This window comes from Leptodactylus fuscus, chromosome 4 (genome assembly GCF_031893055.1).
Source record: "Leptodactylus fuscus isolate aLepFus1 chromosome 4, aLepFus1.hap2, whole genome shotgun sequence".
Classification (NCBI taxonomy): Eukaryota; Metazoa; Chordata; class Amphibia; order Anura; family Leptodactylidae; genus Leptodactylus; species Leptodactylus fuscus.
In genome coordinates, this window is record NC_134268.1 from 51,700,212 (window position 1) to 51,715,072 (window position 14,861).

The 14,861-nt window shown below is 41.0% G+C and overlaps 1 protein-coding gene across 1 annotated transcript; it reads left to right on the top strand.

The window, feature by feature from the left end:
- Positions 1-2,639: 2,639 nt before the first annotated feature.
- On the top strand, positions 2,640-13,285 carry COPS5 (COP9 signalosome subunit 5). The gene is made up of 8 exons (XM_075270460.1): positions 2,640-2,801; positions 4,755-4,989; positions 5,172-5,300; positions 5,508-5,573; positions 5,660-5,745; positions 6,607-6,718; positions 9,482-9,630; positions 12,987-13,285. Exons 1-8 carry the CDS (start codon positions 2,662-2,664, stop codon positions 13,069-13,071), a joined length of 1,002 nt encoding a protein of 333 aa, XP_075126561.1. The 5' UTR covers positions 2,640-2,661; the 3' UTR covers positions 13,072-13,285.
- Positions 13,286-14,861: the final 1,576 nt, after the last annotated feature.

The window sequence follows — 14,861 nt, forward strand, 5'->3', positions numbered from 1 at the left end:
TAAATTACTAAATCCACGCAACAGAAGTGGTAGCATACTCTGAGACATGTCAGGTTGTATGAAATCATAAAACATGCTTACTGCAGCCATGTAACAAACTGGTGGGGTCAGTGCTAATAGGTAATAGGGACCACAGCAATGTCTCCTGCTCATAAAAGTGATAGGCAGAATGATGTCACAGCACAGATAATAAAGATTGTGATGTCACAGTACAGGGATAATACACAGTGATGTCACAGTACAGGGATAATATACACAGTGATGTCACAGTACAGGGATAATATACATAGTGATGTCACACTACAGGGATAATATACACAGTGATGTCACAGTACAGGGATAATATACATAGTGATGTCACAATACAGGGATAATACACAGTGATGTCACAGTACAGGGATAATATACATAGTGATGTCACAATACAGGGATAATATACACACACAGTGATGTCACAGTGCAGGGATAATAAACAGTGATGTCACAGTACAGGGATAATACACACAGTGATGTCACAGTACAGGGATAATAAACAAATGGAGCTGAACACATAGGCGTTTAAAGCAGGAGCTGTCACAGCTCAGCTCCTGCTTTAACGCTGAGCTCTGGCATTTGTAGCCGCGATATGATGACGTCACATCGCGCCTACAACTATGTGTATGAGTGAGAGAGCGGAGAGAGCGGAGGGGGAGCGATGGAAGGTGAGTGTAAGTGTTTGTTTGATTTAAACATTAAGGTGGAACATAATGTAGGGGGCCCATGAAACTGGGGCAGATGGGGGGGGGGAGGGACGGCATGACACTGGGGAAGATGAAGGGGGGGAGAACGGCATAACACTGGGGCAGATGAAGGGGGAAGAACGGCATGACACTGGGGCAGATGAAGGGGGGAGAACGGCATGACACTGGGGCAGATGAAGGGGCAGAGAACGGCAGGACACTGGAGCAGAATAAGGGGGGAAGAACGGCATGACACTGGGGCAGAGACAGGGGGACATGAAACTGGGGGGATATGAAACTGGGGACAGAGATGGAGGGGGGGACATGAAACTGGGGACAGAAATGGGAGGAACATGAAACTAGGGGCAGATGAAGGGTGTATATGAAACTGGGGGAGATATGGAGGGAGGACATAATTTATGGGTGACTGTAGGAGGATTATACTGTGTGAGAGCACATGAAAAATGAATGAGAATGGGCAGAGTCAACATAAAAGTGGGTGGAGCCAAATTTGCCGCAGTTGGGAGGTCCGTTTCTTCTACATTTACCAGGTGATTTTACCATTTATATGACTTTTTTTCACTATATTTCACCTTAACCTTGTACACTATTATGTTTGCTGCTCTTATCTGGGATTGTTAGGGGGCGATCACACTACCGTCATTGTCCAACAGGTAGTGTCTGCTGCTAGTGTCTGTTCAAAATCTTGCACAGACATTAGGAGCGGACACTAGCTTTTCAGACCCCAGAGTATAATAATCGGAGACCCGGGGGAATAAAAACATAAAATACTACTGTTTCTTACCTGTCCCTCAGCTCCTCCGCTGTTGTTCTTGTTCAATGACGTCGGACGTCACATGACCCGGGACGCAGCCGGGTTCATGTGACATCAGACAACTAGGAAGGAGGCCTGGCAGGATCGTGGAGAGGTAAGTAACAGTGTTTTTTATGTTTCTTACCTCTCCCGGTCCTCCAATCATTATACTCGGGGGTCCGAAAAGTCTCCCGAGTATAATGATAGCAGCAGTAGCGGCTGTCACCGGGCCCCTAATGTCCCAGGCCCTGTGGCAGCTGCCTCTGCTGCTATGGCGGTAGTTACGCCACTGGTCACATGAGGGAAAAGAATCTCCTACAAAAGCAAGTGTTTATATTCTATAATGCCGGAGATATCTGATGTGACACCCCCTCCCCTCATTATCTCTTCACAGTGAGAAGCAGGGACAGCTCTCAATAGAGAAGCAAAGGAAAGAGTAAAGTAAGGCAGGATTTCACAGAAAGGAGCCAAAATGTGTTAATAAAGTATATTACACAAAGTATTCAAGTCACAAATACTGCCAGAAAATGTAGTTATCCAAAAGCCTAGTTACATTTTAACATATCCCAACAGTAGGTCCGATTTAGGCTAAGGCTACATGGCAACTTTGGCCATGACTCCACTAAATCAATCATTTATGGTCCAACCCTATAGCATATATATATATATATATATATATATATATATATATATATATATATATATATATATATATATTCCATATTCCATATCTATCTATCTATCGATCTATCGATCTATCGTCGTCATCTATCGCCTATTTCCCAGACAATACACTATTTAGTAATGACGCTGACTTCTCAGTAGGTGGCGCTCTGCTCTCTCAAACTATTGCTCCAGTTCACGTTCTTAGGCACATCGGATCATACCATTTCATAACAAGGGGTAATAACACTGGTAAAACTCCTTATTAAATCCGCCACAATCTAGTACAGCGGCTACCTATATTATTTGCGTTCGTGACACAGTTTAATGTCAGTCTGAAAAGATTTCCTAAGCTAAATAGAACATTTAGTTATATGAGTATCCCCCTGTCAGATTAACGTCCCGGGGCTTGATACTTGTCACTGACATGCGCAGTACAGGCTGTTGTGGTTCGGCCCCGGTAAGATGGCGGCCGGCAGCAGTGTGGCCCAGAAGACCTGGGAACTGTCCAATAACATGCAGGAGGTGCAGAGCATCGATGAGATCTACAAATATGACAAGAAGCAGCAGCAGGAGATCTTGGCCGCCAAACCCTGGACGAAGGAGTGAGTGGTGACGGACACGGCTACATTACCGGCTCCAGGGCCGGGTGACAGCGGGGAGGCTGGGCTGTAGGGATAGAGATATGGGGGGAGTTGGGGCAGGGGCTGGGTGTCAGCTGGTGGGACTTTGTCTTTTGCCTGTGTTGTTGCCCTTAGCAACCCAACACCTCTTAGCTTACTAAAGCATTGGGGGAATCAGACCTGGCCGGTTGCTTTGGGCGACTTCTTCCCTTAGCTGTAGTACTATTGGCTACTCTAAGCCATTCTGCGGTTATACATTAATATTGGGATTACAGCGCCCCCTATGTATGATATGGCTATATAACCTGGAAGAGGTTGTGAGTGACCGTCAGGTATATATGAGGGTGTTGGAGTCTGGCTGTGGAAAAATATAGGATGGCGGTAAGGCATGGCGATTATAACACAAGTCAAAATCGTGATTAATTAGTCATTTTACCTTGATTATGATTAATGGCGATTATTTAGGTCACAACCCTATTAAATTATGAATGTGTGTTGGGTAAACCTCAAAAGGTTCCTCTCTTGGGGTACGCTCAGTGGTTTCTTTCGTACTGAACACATGAAAATCAATACTGCTATTATAATCTGGAGGTTCTCAGACCCCAGAGTATAATTGGGGGAGGTCATCAAACATAAAACCAAAAAAAAGTATTACTCGCCTCTCCTGAGCTCCAGCGTAGCTCCCTGTTCTATTTGGGGCTTCTGACTGACATCAGTGACCGCTGAGGCCTGTGATCAGCTGTCACCCAGTATAATGACGTATAGACCTAAGTGCTGGAACATGTCATACAGAAGGACCAAAGAGAACAGGTAGGAGAGGGGCGTAAAAGATGTTTTTTTATGTTTGATCTCCTCCAGCAGACCTCCAATTATTATACTCTGCAGCCTGAAGAGACCCCAAGGTATAATAATAGCAGTCAGTTGTTTGGTCCGAACAAAACTATAGGTGGAACCTCCTGAATATTGTAATAACCAAACCAAATCATATCAATGTTTGGTTTTGGTTATATTGCTGTTTTTCTTGTGCTGGTTATCTACCTAGAAGTGTTAATAGGAAATGCCGTCCTATTTGTTGTTGCCTATTGGTTTTCTAGATAAAATGTGAGTAAGGATGAACGATCACTAAATCCAAACGACAAATCATGAAAGACCAAAACGAGACTGCTGACATAGCTGACTGTAAAACCTAGCTTGTATCTGGAATCTTTATATTGAAATATATTCCTAACTATACATGCTGATAACAAGGGTGCAAGATAGAGGACTGTGCGATATACCAGGAAGGAGGTGCAGAGATGGGCAATTAAATCTGAATTTTCCCTAAACTATAACCATACAGAAGACTTTGTCGTTGCCCTTAAAAAGATGGCCCTACAAATACTAGTCCATATAGTATCAACAGGACAAATGTCAGTTGTCCTCTGCACCAAAGCACACCATAAACATGTGATGTCAGCCAATAGCCCTCACCATACTGACATGTCTCTGTACCGCCTGCCAGCCTCTGTCTACTGCATTGCAGCAGTGCTATAGTGACTCCTGACCTCAGCTAAAGTGATGTATTATCCTCGCTGACGTCATAGCTGCAGCAGAGCAATCAAATAGATTATATCTTAATAAATATCCACTTTTGGCTATGGAAAACCTGTCTAATGTATGGACAATTTGTTTGCAATTTTATAGCAGTCAGTGTACTTGCCCCGTTTTTTGTCAATTCATTTTTTATACATTCATCCAAATGTATAAAATGAATTGGCAGACTGACAAGTTACCGTCAGGTTCCATTATATATATTTTATTGTAACTTTTTTTTTTATTATTATTTGTAAATTTAGAGTATTTGTCAATGCTATAGCTATAGACCACGATAGCTGCTGTTTTTTGTTTTTTTCTCATTAGAATAAATTGTGATTTTTGTTTATTTTTTTTTTACAGTCATCATTACTTTAAATACTGCAAAGTATCAGCCTTGGCACTGCTGAAGATGGTGATGCACGCCAGATCTGGAGGAAACCTGGAGGTGATGGGTCTGATGTTAGGAAAGGTGGATGGAGAAACCATGATTATTATGGACAGCTTTGCTTTACCAGTGGAAGGAACTGAAACCCGAGTGAACGCCCAGGCTGCTGCCTATGAATACATGGCTGCATATATAGAAAATGCAAAGCAGGTATACAAGACCGTGAAAATGCACATTGTGTGTATGGGGCGATAGAGATGAATGGGTCAGTGTAAAAAAAAAATAATAACTCCCAAAAAACGGGGCTAGTACACTGACTGCTATGTGCCTGAGTGTGTCACTAGAGGGCAGCAAACACTACCATTAACTACTAACTACATTCTCTTACTCAGGTTGGAAGACTTGAAAATGCAATTGGATGGTATCACAGTCACCCTGGCTATGGCTGCTGGCTTTCAGGAATAGATGTGAGCACTCAGATGCTAAATCAGCAATTCCAGGAACCATTTGTTGCTGTGGTGGTGAGTATTATATATAGGATTATGAGATCACATTTGGGAAGAAACAGAAAAAACCTAATCCTAGTTCACTTCTAGTATTCAGATTTTATCTGCATTCAAGCAGTTCTAAAAACAAATCTGTATTACTTTCCAATAACTAAAATGATGTCTTCAAAATGGCCTTTACATGATAAATGCCATTATAATCATCACATTCTGTTTCCTTAGATCGATCCAACCAGGACAATATCTGCAGGCAAAGTCAATCTTGGAGCTTTCAGAACTTACCCAAAGGTAATATGTTACATCTCAATGCTGGAGTATAGAAATTTCTAAATTTCTAGACATTATATAAATATTGCTTTGTTTCTGATCATTAGGGGTACAAGCCTCCAGATGAAGGTCCATCAGAATACCAGACTATCCCATTGAATAAAATAGAAGATTTTGGTGTGCATTGTAAACAGTAAGCGTTTTGTCATGTTAATGTTTCCAAAGTTATGGATTATCATTAGGGTATATTCACATGCAGAAGATTTATTGTATAAATTTCAACAATTGTCCCATGATCTAAATGGAATTTACAGAAATCTTTTGTTTGTTTCCGAAACATTCCAATGAGTGGGACTGCTTTTCTGTTGCAGAAATCACTAAAAAAAAAAAAAAATCTGCAGTGTGTAAATACATCCCTATGTTTATTGAACATTTGAAACTGTTGAGTTATCAGGTGCCTGCTGTTGGCCATGGTTATGTTTTAGTGATTTTAGGCCTGTACACATTAGTATAGCTATACTTCTCCTCTCCTACTACTAAACTAAACTAACAATACATAATAATAATAAATTATTAATAGAAATATATAATAAAATATTATAATAATTATTAATATAATTTTTTATTTTTTTAATATATATATATATATATATATATATATATATATATATATATATATATATTATTTATACTTATTTCTATTAAATGTGAAAGTTTGGATGTTTGTTCCTCAATCACACAAAAACCACTGAACGGATTTGAATAAAATTTTGCAAATAGATTTGTAATCTTGATTAAAACATAGGATACTCTTTATCCCGGTAAATGATATGGCTTCACGACTGTTATGAATTTATGTTCACATACTATATTACACTGCTCCTTCAGCAGCCTTATCTCAGCCAGGTCTGTTATCTTTCTCTGTAAACACACAGCCGGGTGGTATGATAAAGACAAGAAGCCCTAGACATGCATGTCGTGATCAAAAAAAAAACCTTAAAAAATTTTAATGTTGTAACTTGAAAAAGTAATTATTAATTTTGCCTTCCTATAGGTATTATGCTTTGGAAGTTACATATTTCAAGTCTTCTCTTGATCGCAAGCTGCTGGAACTCTTATGGAATAAGTACTGGGTGAATACACTAAGCTCTTCAAGTCTCTTAACAGTAAGTACCTTGGACACTATTTTCCTCTAGACTTATTTTAAGGGGCTTATAAAGTTTTATTGCCATGATCTTTCTATAAATACCTTCAACTTGCCATTTAAAATCAAGCACAACTCCCAAGACGGAATAATAAAATGGTTAAGGTGTCTCAAAAGACGTCAACACAAAACAAGCATCCTTGACAATAAAAATACAAATCATTCAGCAAAGCAACAATGTATGGCTATTAGAACGCAGGGATGCCTATTGCTCATATTTTGTTTATTGGGGCACGTTAACTGAAATATTGCATTCTATAGTTTTGCCTATTTAGACATAATTAAAAAAAAAAAACATCTGGTCCTTAGAAGACGTTAAAATTAGATAAATACAACCTCAGATGAACAACAAGGTGTGACGCATTACACTGTTTATTATTTATTTTGCAAAAAAATAGGTAAAAATTAAGAGGGTAAGGCTAAGTTCACATCTTTGCCAGGCTGTCCTTTGTTCTGGTAAAGCAGACCGCTACAATATTACATCCACATGGAGCCCGAGGGATCCCATTCACTATAATGGGGTCCATCAGTGCCTGCTGTTTTTAAACTGAGATCAGTGGAAGAAAAAATTGTGTAGGATTTTTCTGTCCTCTGATTCCAGGCGGACACTGCAACTGAGTCTGTGGAAACTGATGAAGATGTGAAGTTAGCCTAAATAGTAACAAGGTGCAACTCATCAATTCCTTTGATTAATTTATTGGCAAGTGTGACCACCTCTATCAAAGCAGAAGTATTGGCAGTTTGCTGGTCTGCAGCATTAATGCATGTAGTAAATGCAATGTTCCAGGAGGAAAGAGTCAGCAATGAAGTTAGTGAAGCGGTTATTGTTGCTCAGCAGGCAGAAAAGGATCAGACTTGGTTCACACAGTGAAAGGTGAAGAAGAATTAGAGGCAGTCTTCTTCCTCAGGTTACCCTCCATGTCCCTTTGCTTCCAGCGATGGAAACTAGGAAGTATAGCTTCAGATACAATGCGACTAATAAGCAAGAGTGTCTTGCACCATGGGTTCAGTAGCTGAATCAGACGTGGCATCCATTGCAACATTGAGCAAAAAATTTAAGACCTACTTTGTGGACTCTGTATGACTCTACTAATCCATAACCTAGGCAACAAGCTGTAAACTGGAGACACACATAGCTCTAAAAAATGTTCTATAGTGTAGTAACTTACAATTTGGAATTCAGGCACTGACCATAAAACATATTTCTCCACCTTTTATATAGTTTATTTGTATAAGTAAATCCTGCTCCTATGTTGATAAACCTATCACTTTTTACTGTACAGCTGCAGCATTTGTGTTTAGCGCCTGGTATCCTGCAGATTCCCAGGCAATGTGGATAAGCTGATAAATCCAACATACTATAGATCCCGCAGGGGATCTTCAGGGGTTTACGCTGCACATTGCCTCTTCCAGCTCCTCCTCATGCAGGGAACCCCATTGTGTGCTGTACTGCAGCATGTGTGGCCCACATAGGAGTATAAGGCGGGTTGGGAGAGACCTGGATGGTTATACATTCCACTGAGAGATTTGTGTATGGGCCACTAACCCTAAGGGCTGGTAAACACTGGAACGCCCTTTGTCTTGCCTTGTATACAGCTCTTAGCCTCTTACACTTTGGCACTTTTGTATTCCCAGACAAAATCAAACAGAATTTAGAGATTTCCAAAAAGCAAATGGCGTGCTGAAGCCTGAAGGAGGGGCGCTAGCTTTCAGGGCAGTGTTTACTGAAGCTGTTATGGTCACTGCAAGAACTATGGGCAGGCCGAGTGACTGGATTAGATATTTCGGTTACATTGATACTTGTTAAACAGTGTGTGTTTGATAATGCTTTCTAACTCCACTAATGTACATTAATGTCTGGGTAAATAGCTCGCTGCGGCTACTTGTATTCTGTAAGCTCAGAAATCCATTTATCATATACAACATATAGGGCAAATAATCTTTAATCCATTGTATAAACACTACAATTATAGATATAATAATGGCTTATCTTGAGTGTTTTGAGGGCATGCGGTGCGGGAATTCTGCAAAAATTGTAGGTGTTTGTTTGCGTGGATGATAGATTGTAATTTTTTGCTGAATTTTAAAGGGTCTTTTTTGTTTATAACAATTATATGGCATACAAAGTAAAGCACTAACTGTTGCAACCCCTTTAAAAGATGTCATTATTGGCTTTGTGACTGCCTTTCCTGTTCCATAATGTATGTTGTTGTTCTCATTGTTTTGATTATTCATGAGATAAAATATATATAATTTATATAAAATGCTATACTATTTTACTTATATATTTGCACTGTCCTCTGTGTTTCACAGATAAAAAAAAAAAAAAAAAAAATACTACCAGAAAGTCACAAATCAAGTGACATCTCCTCCCCAGATCTAATCCTCTGCCCTCCATTACAAAGGGGGGAGGAGATGGCTGTGTCCTGTAGGCTCACACTATTGATGGGGATCATTCACTGTTCCCCGCGATTAGAATTCTTCTTTGCATTAGGATTATGCTACGTTTTTGGGGGGGTTTTGTGATTACGAAGGCACGTTCATTGAGGGTACAAATTATCAAGAGTTTGGATATTCGCATCGTCTTAGAATTTATCTTTAACTGTATTGTAAGTGCCATAGTGGAAAATTTCCATTGTCTCAAGCTCATTCCACAGTATACAAGCGTTATAAGAAGTGAATGTGTTTAATGCTTATCTGTATCTTCTTTGTTTTCCACCCATAGAATGCTGACTACACAACAGGACAGGTATTTGACTTGTCCGAGAAATTAGAACAATCCGAAGCTCAACTTGGCCGTGGAAGCTTTATGTTAGGATTAGAAACACACGATCGAAAGTCTGAAGACAAACTAGCCAAAGCTACAAGAGACAGGTATTTTTTTTCTTTCTTTCAATATTCGTGTGTATGTGTAATGGTGAGACTACAAAGTCTGTCCCACTACACATGACCGTATGCCTGTCCACCAGGGTTGACCAATGGCTGCAGTTTTGTATGTAATTATTTATAAGGTATTCTACAAGTGAGGGCGGGTTCACACCTGCGCCCGGTCTCCACTTTGTGGGTTTCCATCTTCTGCCCGAGAAGCTGGACAGGAGATAGAAACCCGGCAGTGAGTGACTGACCGTGAGCTTCTTCTGGTCACTGCAGCGAAACCTTTTTTTTTTTTTTTTTTTTTTTTTTTATAACCGGATACAAAGTCCTGCATGTCCGACTTTTTGTCCAGTTAAAAAAAAAAAAAAACAATTTCCCCGCGGAGAGGCACAAGATGCTCATGGGCAGACACTTTGCAAACTCATTCAAATGAATGGGTTTTAAAACTGACTGCCAGTTTCCATCTCCTCTCCAGTTTCTCGGGCAGGAGATGGAAACCTGCAAAGAGGAGACTGAGACGCAGGTGTGAACCCACCCTGAGTGATTGTTTTAACCCCTTCCCGCGGATGGCATTTTTTGATTTTCGTTTTTCGTTTTTGACTCCCCTCCTTCTAAACCCCATAACTTTATTTCTCCACTCCCAGAGCCATATGAGGTCTTAGTTTTTGCGGGACAAATTTTTCTTCATGATGCTACCATTAATTATTCTATATAATGTACTGGGAAGCAGGAAAAAAAATTCAGAATGGGGTGGATTTGAAGAAAAAATGCATTTCTGCGACTTTCTTACGGGCTTTGGTTTTACGGCGTTCACTGTGCAGCCAAAATGACATGTCCCCTATATTGTGTGTTTCGGTACGGTTCCAGGGATACCATATTTATATGGTTTTATTTACATTTTGACCCCTAAAAAAAATTCCAAATCTGTTAAAAAAAATTTTTTCTAAAAGTCGCCATATTCCGACGGCCGTAACTTTTTTATACGTAAGTGTACAGGGATGCATAGGGCGTCTTTTTTTGCGGGGCCGGGTGTACTTTTTATTTCTACCATTTTCGGGAAATGTTATTGCTTTGATCACTTTTTATTCAAATTTTTATCAGAATCAAAACAGTGAAAAAACGGCGGTTTGGCACTTTCGACTATTTTTCCCGCTACGGCGTTTACCGAACAGGAAAAATATTTTTATAGATTTGTAGAGCGGGCGATTTCGGACGCGGGGATACCTTACATATATATGTTTCACAGTTTTTAACTACTTTTATATGTGTCCTAGGGAAAGGGGGGTGATTTGAACTTTTAATTCTTTTTATATTTTTTTATATTTAACTTTTTATTTTTATTTTTTTTTTTGCATTTATTAGACCCCCTAGGGGTGTTGAACCCCAGGGGGTCTGATCACTAATGCAATGCATTACAATGCTAATGCATTGCAATGCATTGCAAAAAAGCATCCTTTCTTTTGCAGGCTGCATAGACCAGCCTGCAAAAGAGAGGATTTGCAGACAAGCCTGGGAGCCTGTACAAGGCTCCCGGCTGTCATGGCAACGGGACGTCAGCCCTGGAGCATGCTCCAGGAGCCGGCGATCCCGGCCAAAATGGCGGCGCCCATGCGCCGCTGGGAAAATGGCTCCTCCGGCGCCTTTGACCGCGGCGCCGGAGGGGTTAACGCCTCCGATCGGTCCGGGGACCGATCGGAGGCATTAGAGCCAGTTGTCTACTGCTTAAAGCAGTAGACACCCGGCGGCTATGGCGGTCGCCATAGTTACAGACCCGACATGCGCCGTACTATTACGGCGCATGTCGGGAAGGGGTTAAAAAGTCTGTAAGTGTTGCAAACGAGGCCAATTATAAAAAAAAAAAAAAAAAAAGTATTTGCTTCTCCCTGTTACTCTGTTTGCAGCATCTTCTTTATAGATCCCCCGGCAGACAGTCACCTGGAGAGACTATTAGGCTGTATTCACACTGAGTAACGCTGGCGGTTTTTGTGCTTATTTTTGCACATAGCGCCGCGTAGCGCCGCGTGTACGCCACCGCAAAATAACGCGGCATTTGTGGAAAAGTCTCCACTGAGGCCTGTGACTGGTTGCAGTGGTCACGTCACACAAACAGGTTGTCACTGCTGACGTCAGCCAAGGAACCTGTAAACAACCCCTTTTAAGCTTTTGTATTGCAATGTGTGAAATCTGCAGCATGAGGTGACATGTTGTAGATTTTAACAGGAGATTGTCGCCAGAACCTAGCAAATCAACCCAGCCCTGCCAAACTGATTCAGGTGACCTGAACCTATATCTGTTTTCCAAATGGCAGTACCCTCATTGCTCCAAAGAGCTCATTTGTGTTTTGACAGTGTTACATTTCTGCAACAGAGACACCAATTCACAAGTCCATTAGTGGTTGTCTAGGCCAAAGAAATATTTTTTATTTAGGCCAGGGGGGTGGGAAAAAACAAAATACATACTCCCCTATCACCAGTGCTTGCGTCTTGGTGCTCAGCTGTGTTCATACAGTGGTCACATGACCGCTGAGGCCAAAGTGGCCTAAGGAAGGGACCCGGGGACGTCACAGGTAACAATTAAAAAAAAAAAAAAAATTTTTTTTAATGAATTGAAAAAAAAATAAAAATGTAAGTTTGGGTCACCTGAATCAGTCTCTCTGCTGGGTGACAGACTCCCTTTGCATCGAAACCCGCAGGTCAGTTTCGGGTAAGTTCACACTGAGTTTTTTAGACCGGAACCTGAAGTGGAGGCCGCCTCAGGTTCCAGTCCAAAAACCGGGTCGCTGTGACTGGAAGCTGGTGCACTGCACCGGCATCCAGACGCGCACTCCGCTCCGGATTAGGCCCAATGAATGGGTCTAGTTGGGAGGAGGGAGTGTCTTCAGGCCGAATCGCAAGGCGAAACTGCCTGAAGAATGAGCATCTCACTTCTTTTCTCCTGATCACCTCGCTTCTTTACTTTTTCTCCTGAGCGGCTCCCATTGATTTCAATAGGAGCCGTCTTTTTGGTCAGGATTTTGAGGTGAATACGGCCTCAAAATCCTGACTAAAAAACTCTGTGTGAACTTACCCTTATGCTGTGAGTGTTTTGTACAACATATGAATGAAATTTTATTTAAAGAGGATTTATTTCTCATCTCTCCTGATGTGTCTGTTTTTAGTAAATACTTCCCACAAAATAACAAATCTGGAATGTTTTTTGTTTGTTTTTTTTGTCATAACTGTTTGTTGTGTCATTCCATTGTGATTCCTATTGGAGGTGTTACCATTCAGCTGGAGTCTTATACTGTCACATTGATGTATTACGGGGAATGTAATTCTTTATTTGGTAACTAATTTTGTATTTTTTTTTTCTGTCAGCTGCAAAACAACCATTGAAGCAATCCACGGCTTAATGTCGCAAGTCATTAAAGATAAACTGTTTAACCAAATTAATACTTCCTAAGTGTAATTCTCAGCTGTTTCTTGTTGTTTTTCTCGTGTTTTTTTCCTCCCCTTTTTTTCGTTTTTGGCCATAAGTTGCTTCCTTTATGCAGAAGCTGTAAAATGTCACCAGGTAGCACTCACGACCCTTGTTTGAGCCACAGAAAGCATAGTCACGTTTCACAACTTTTCGGCATTACAGGGCCGCTTTCTGCGTGAATAAAATCTCAGTTGAACATACTGTGTGAGACTATTTTCTTTGAAGAGGGAATAGGGTTTGTGGTGAATGGGGGTCTTTACAGCCTACATTACAGAAGAATTACATCTATTATGCTGGGTTCACACCAGCGTCTGGACTCCATTATGAGGTTTCCGTCTTCTGCCTGCAGAAGACGGAAACTTGTTGTGCCAAGTCTGGCCGTGAGCGCCGGTGAGCATTTTATGCTCTCTGTGGCAAAACTGGTATTTTTAACCGGTTAAGGACCGCCGTACGTAAATTTACAGCCTGCGGTCCAGGTACCTAAAGACCGGACTATTGTCAAAATACGTCCTGTCTTTAGGTACCTATTTCGTGGGGGGAGGACGGGGGTTAGGTGTTACTAACACCTAACCCCTTCCTCAATAACGTCCAGTCGGAACTGAGTCCGACTGGACGTTTTAACCCTTTTGATCGCGCCGTGAAACATCACGGCGCGATCGAAAGGCATCCGCCGACAATTGAATCAGATCGGCACCCCCCGCGGCGAGATCGGGGGGTGCCGATAGCAGTAAAAGGTAGTCTGGGGTCTGGCCAGTGACCCCAGACTACCGGAGCCCCCCTGGTGATCCTGCCAGGACCTTCTGATGTCAGGCTGTGCGTCTACACAGCCTGACATCCTGCTACGGAATGCCATGTGGGACACCTGCAGGCTGTGTCTCACATGGCATTCTATATCAGCAAAGTATTGCTGATTGAAGTGTCCTAAATGGACACATGAAAAAGTAAAAAAAAAATGAAGTGTATGAAAAAAACTAATAAAGTTATAAAGCCCAAAAATCCCTTTTTCTCTATAGAAAATGAATTATATAAAAAAACACAATGCATATTTGGTATTGTCGCGTCCGTAACAACCTGTACAATAAAACTGAAATAATATTTAATGTACACGGCGAACGCCGGAAAAAAAAAAACGGAAAAAACTCGCCGGAAGTAATGATTTTTCGCCATCTCACCATACAAAATATACTATGAAAAGTGATCAAAAAGTCATATGCATCCGACAACAGTACCAATAAAAAGCGCAGGTTGTCCCGCAAAACATAAGCCCTCAACCAACACTGTCAACCGAAAAATAAAAATGTTACGCCTCTCAGAAGATGCTATGCAAAAAACATTGATTTATGTCCCCAAATGTGTTTTTCCTCTGCAGAACTAGTAACACATAAAAAAAATACTATAAATGAGGTATCACCGTAACCGTACCGACCTGCAGAATAAAGGCCACATGTTACTTATACTGTATGCTGCATGGTGTAAAATTAAAAAAGTAAAACTCAATGCCAGGATTGATTTTTTATTTTTTTTTTTTATTTTTTTTTTTTAAATCCAGCAAAAAAGGTTAATAAAATGTATTCAATAAGATGTAGACACCCAAAAACGGTGTCATTACGAAATGCATCTCATCACGCAAAGAATAAGCCCTTATATGGCCGCGTCACCAGAAAAATAAAGAAAATATAGCATCTAATAATGTGAAGACAAAAGTCCGCAAAAATCGCCAAATCATTAGAACACGACTGGCTGCGGCAGGAAGGGAATATATAAGCTGTGCG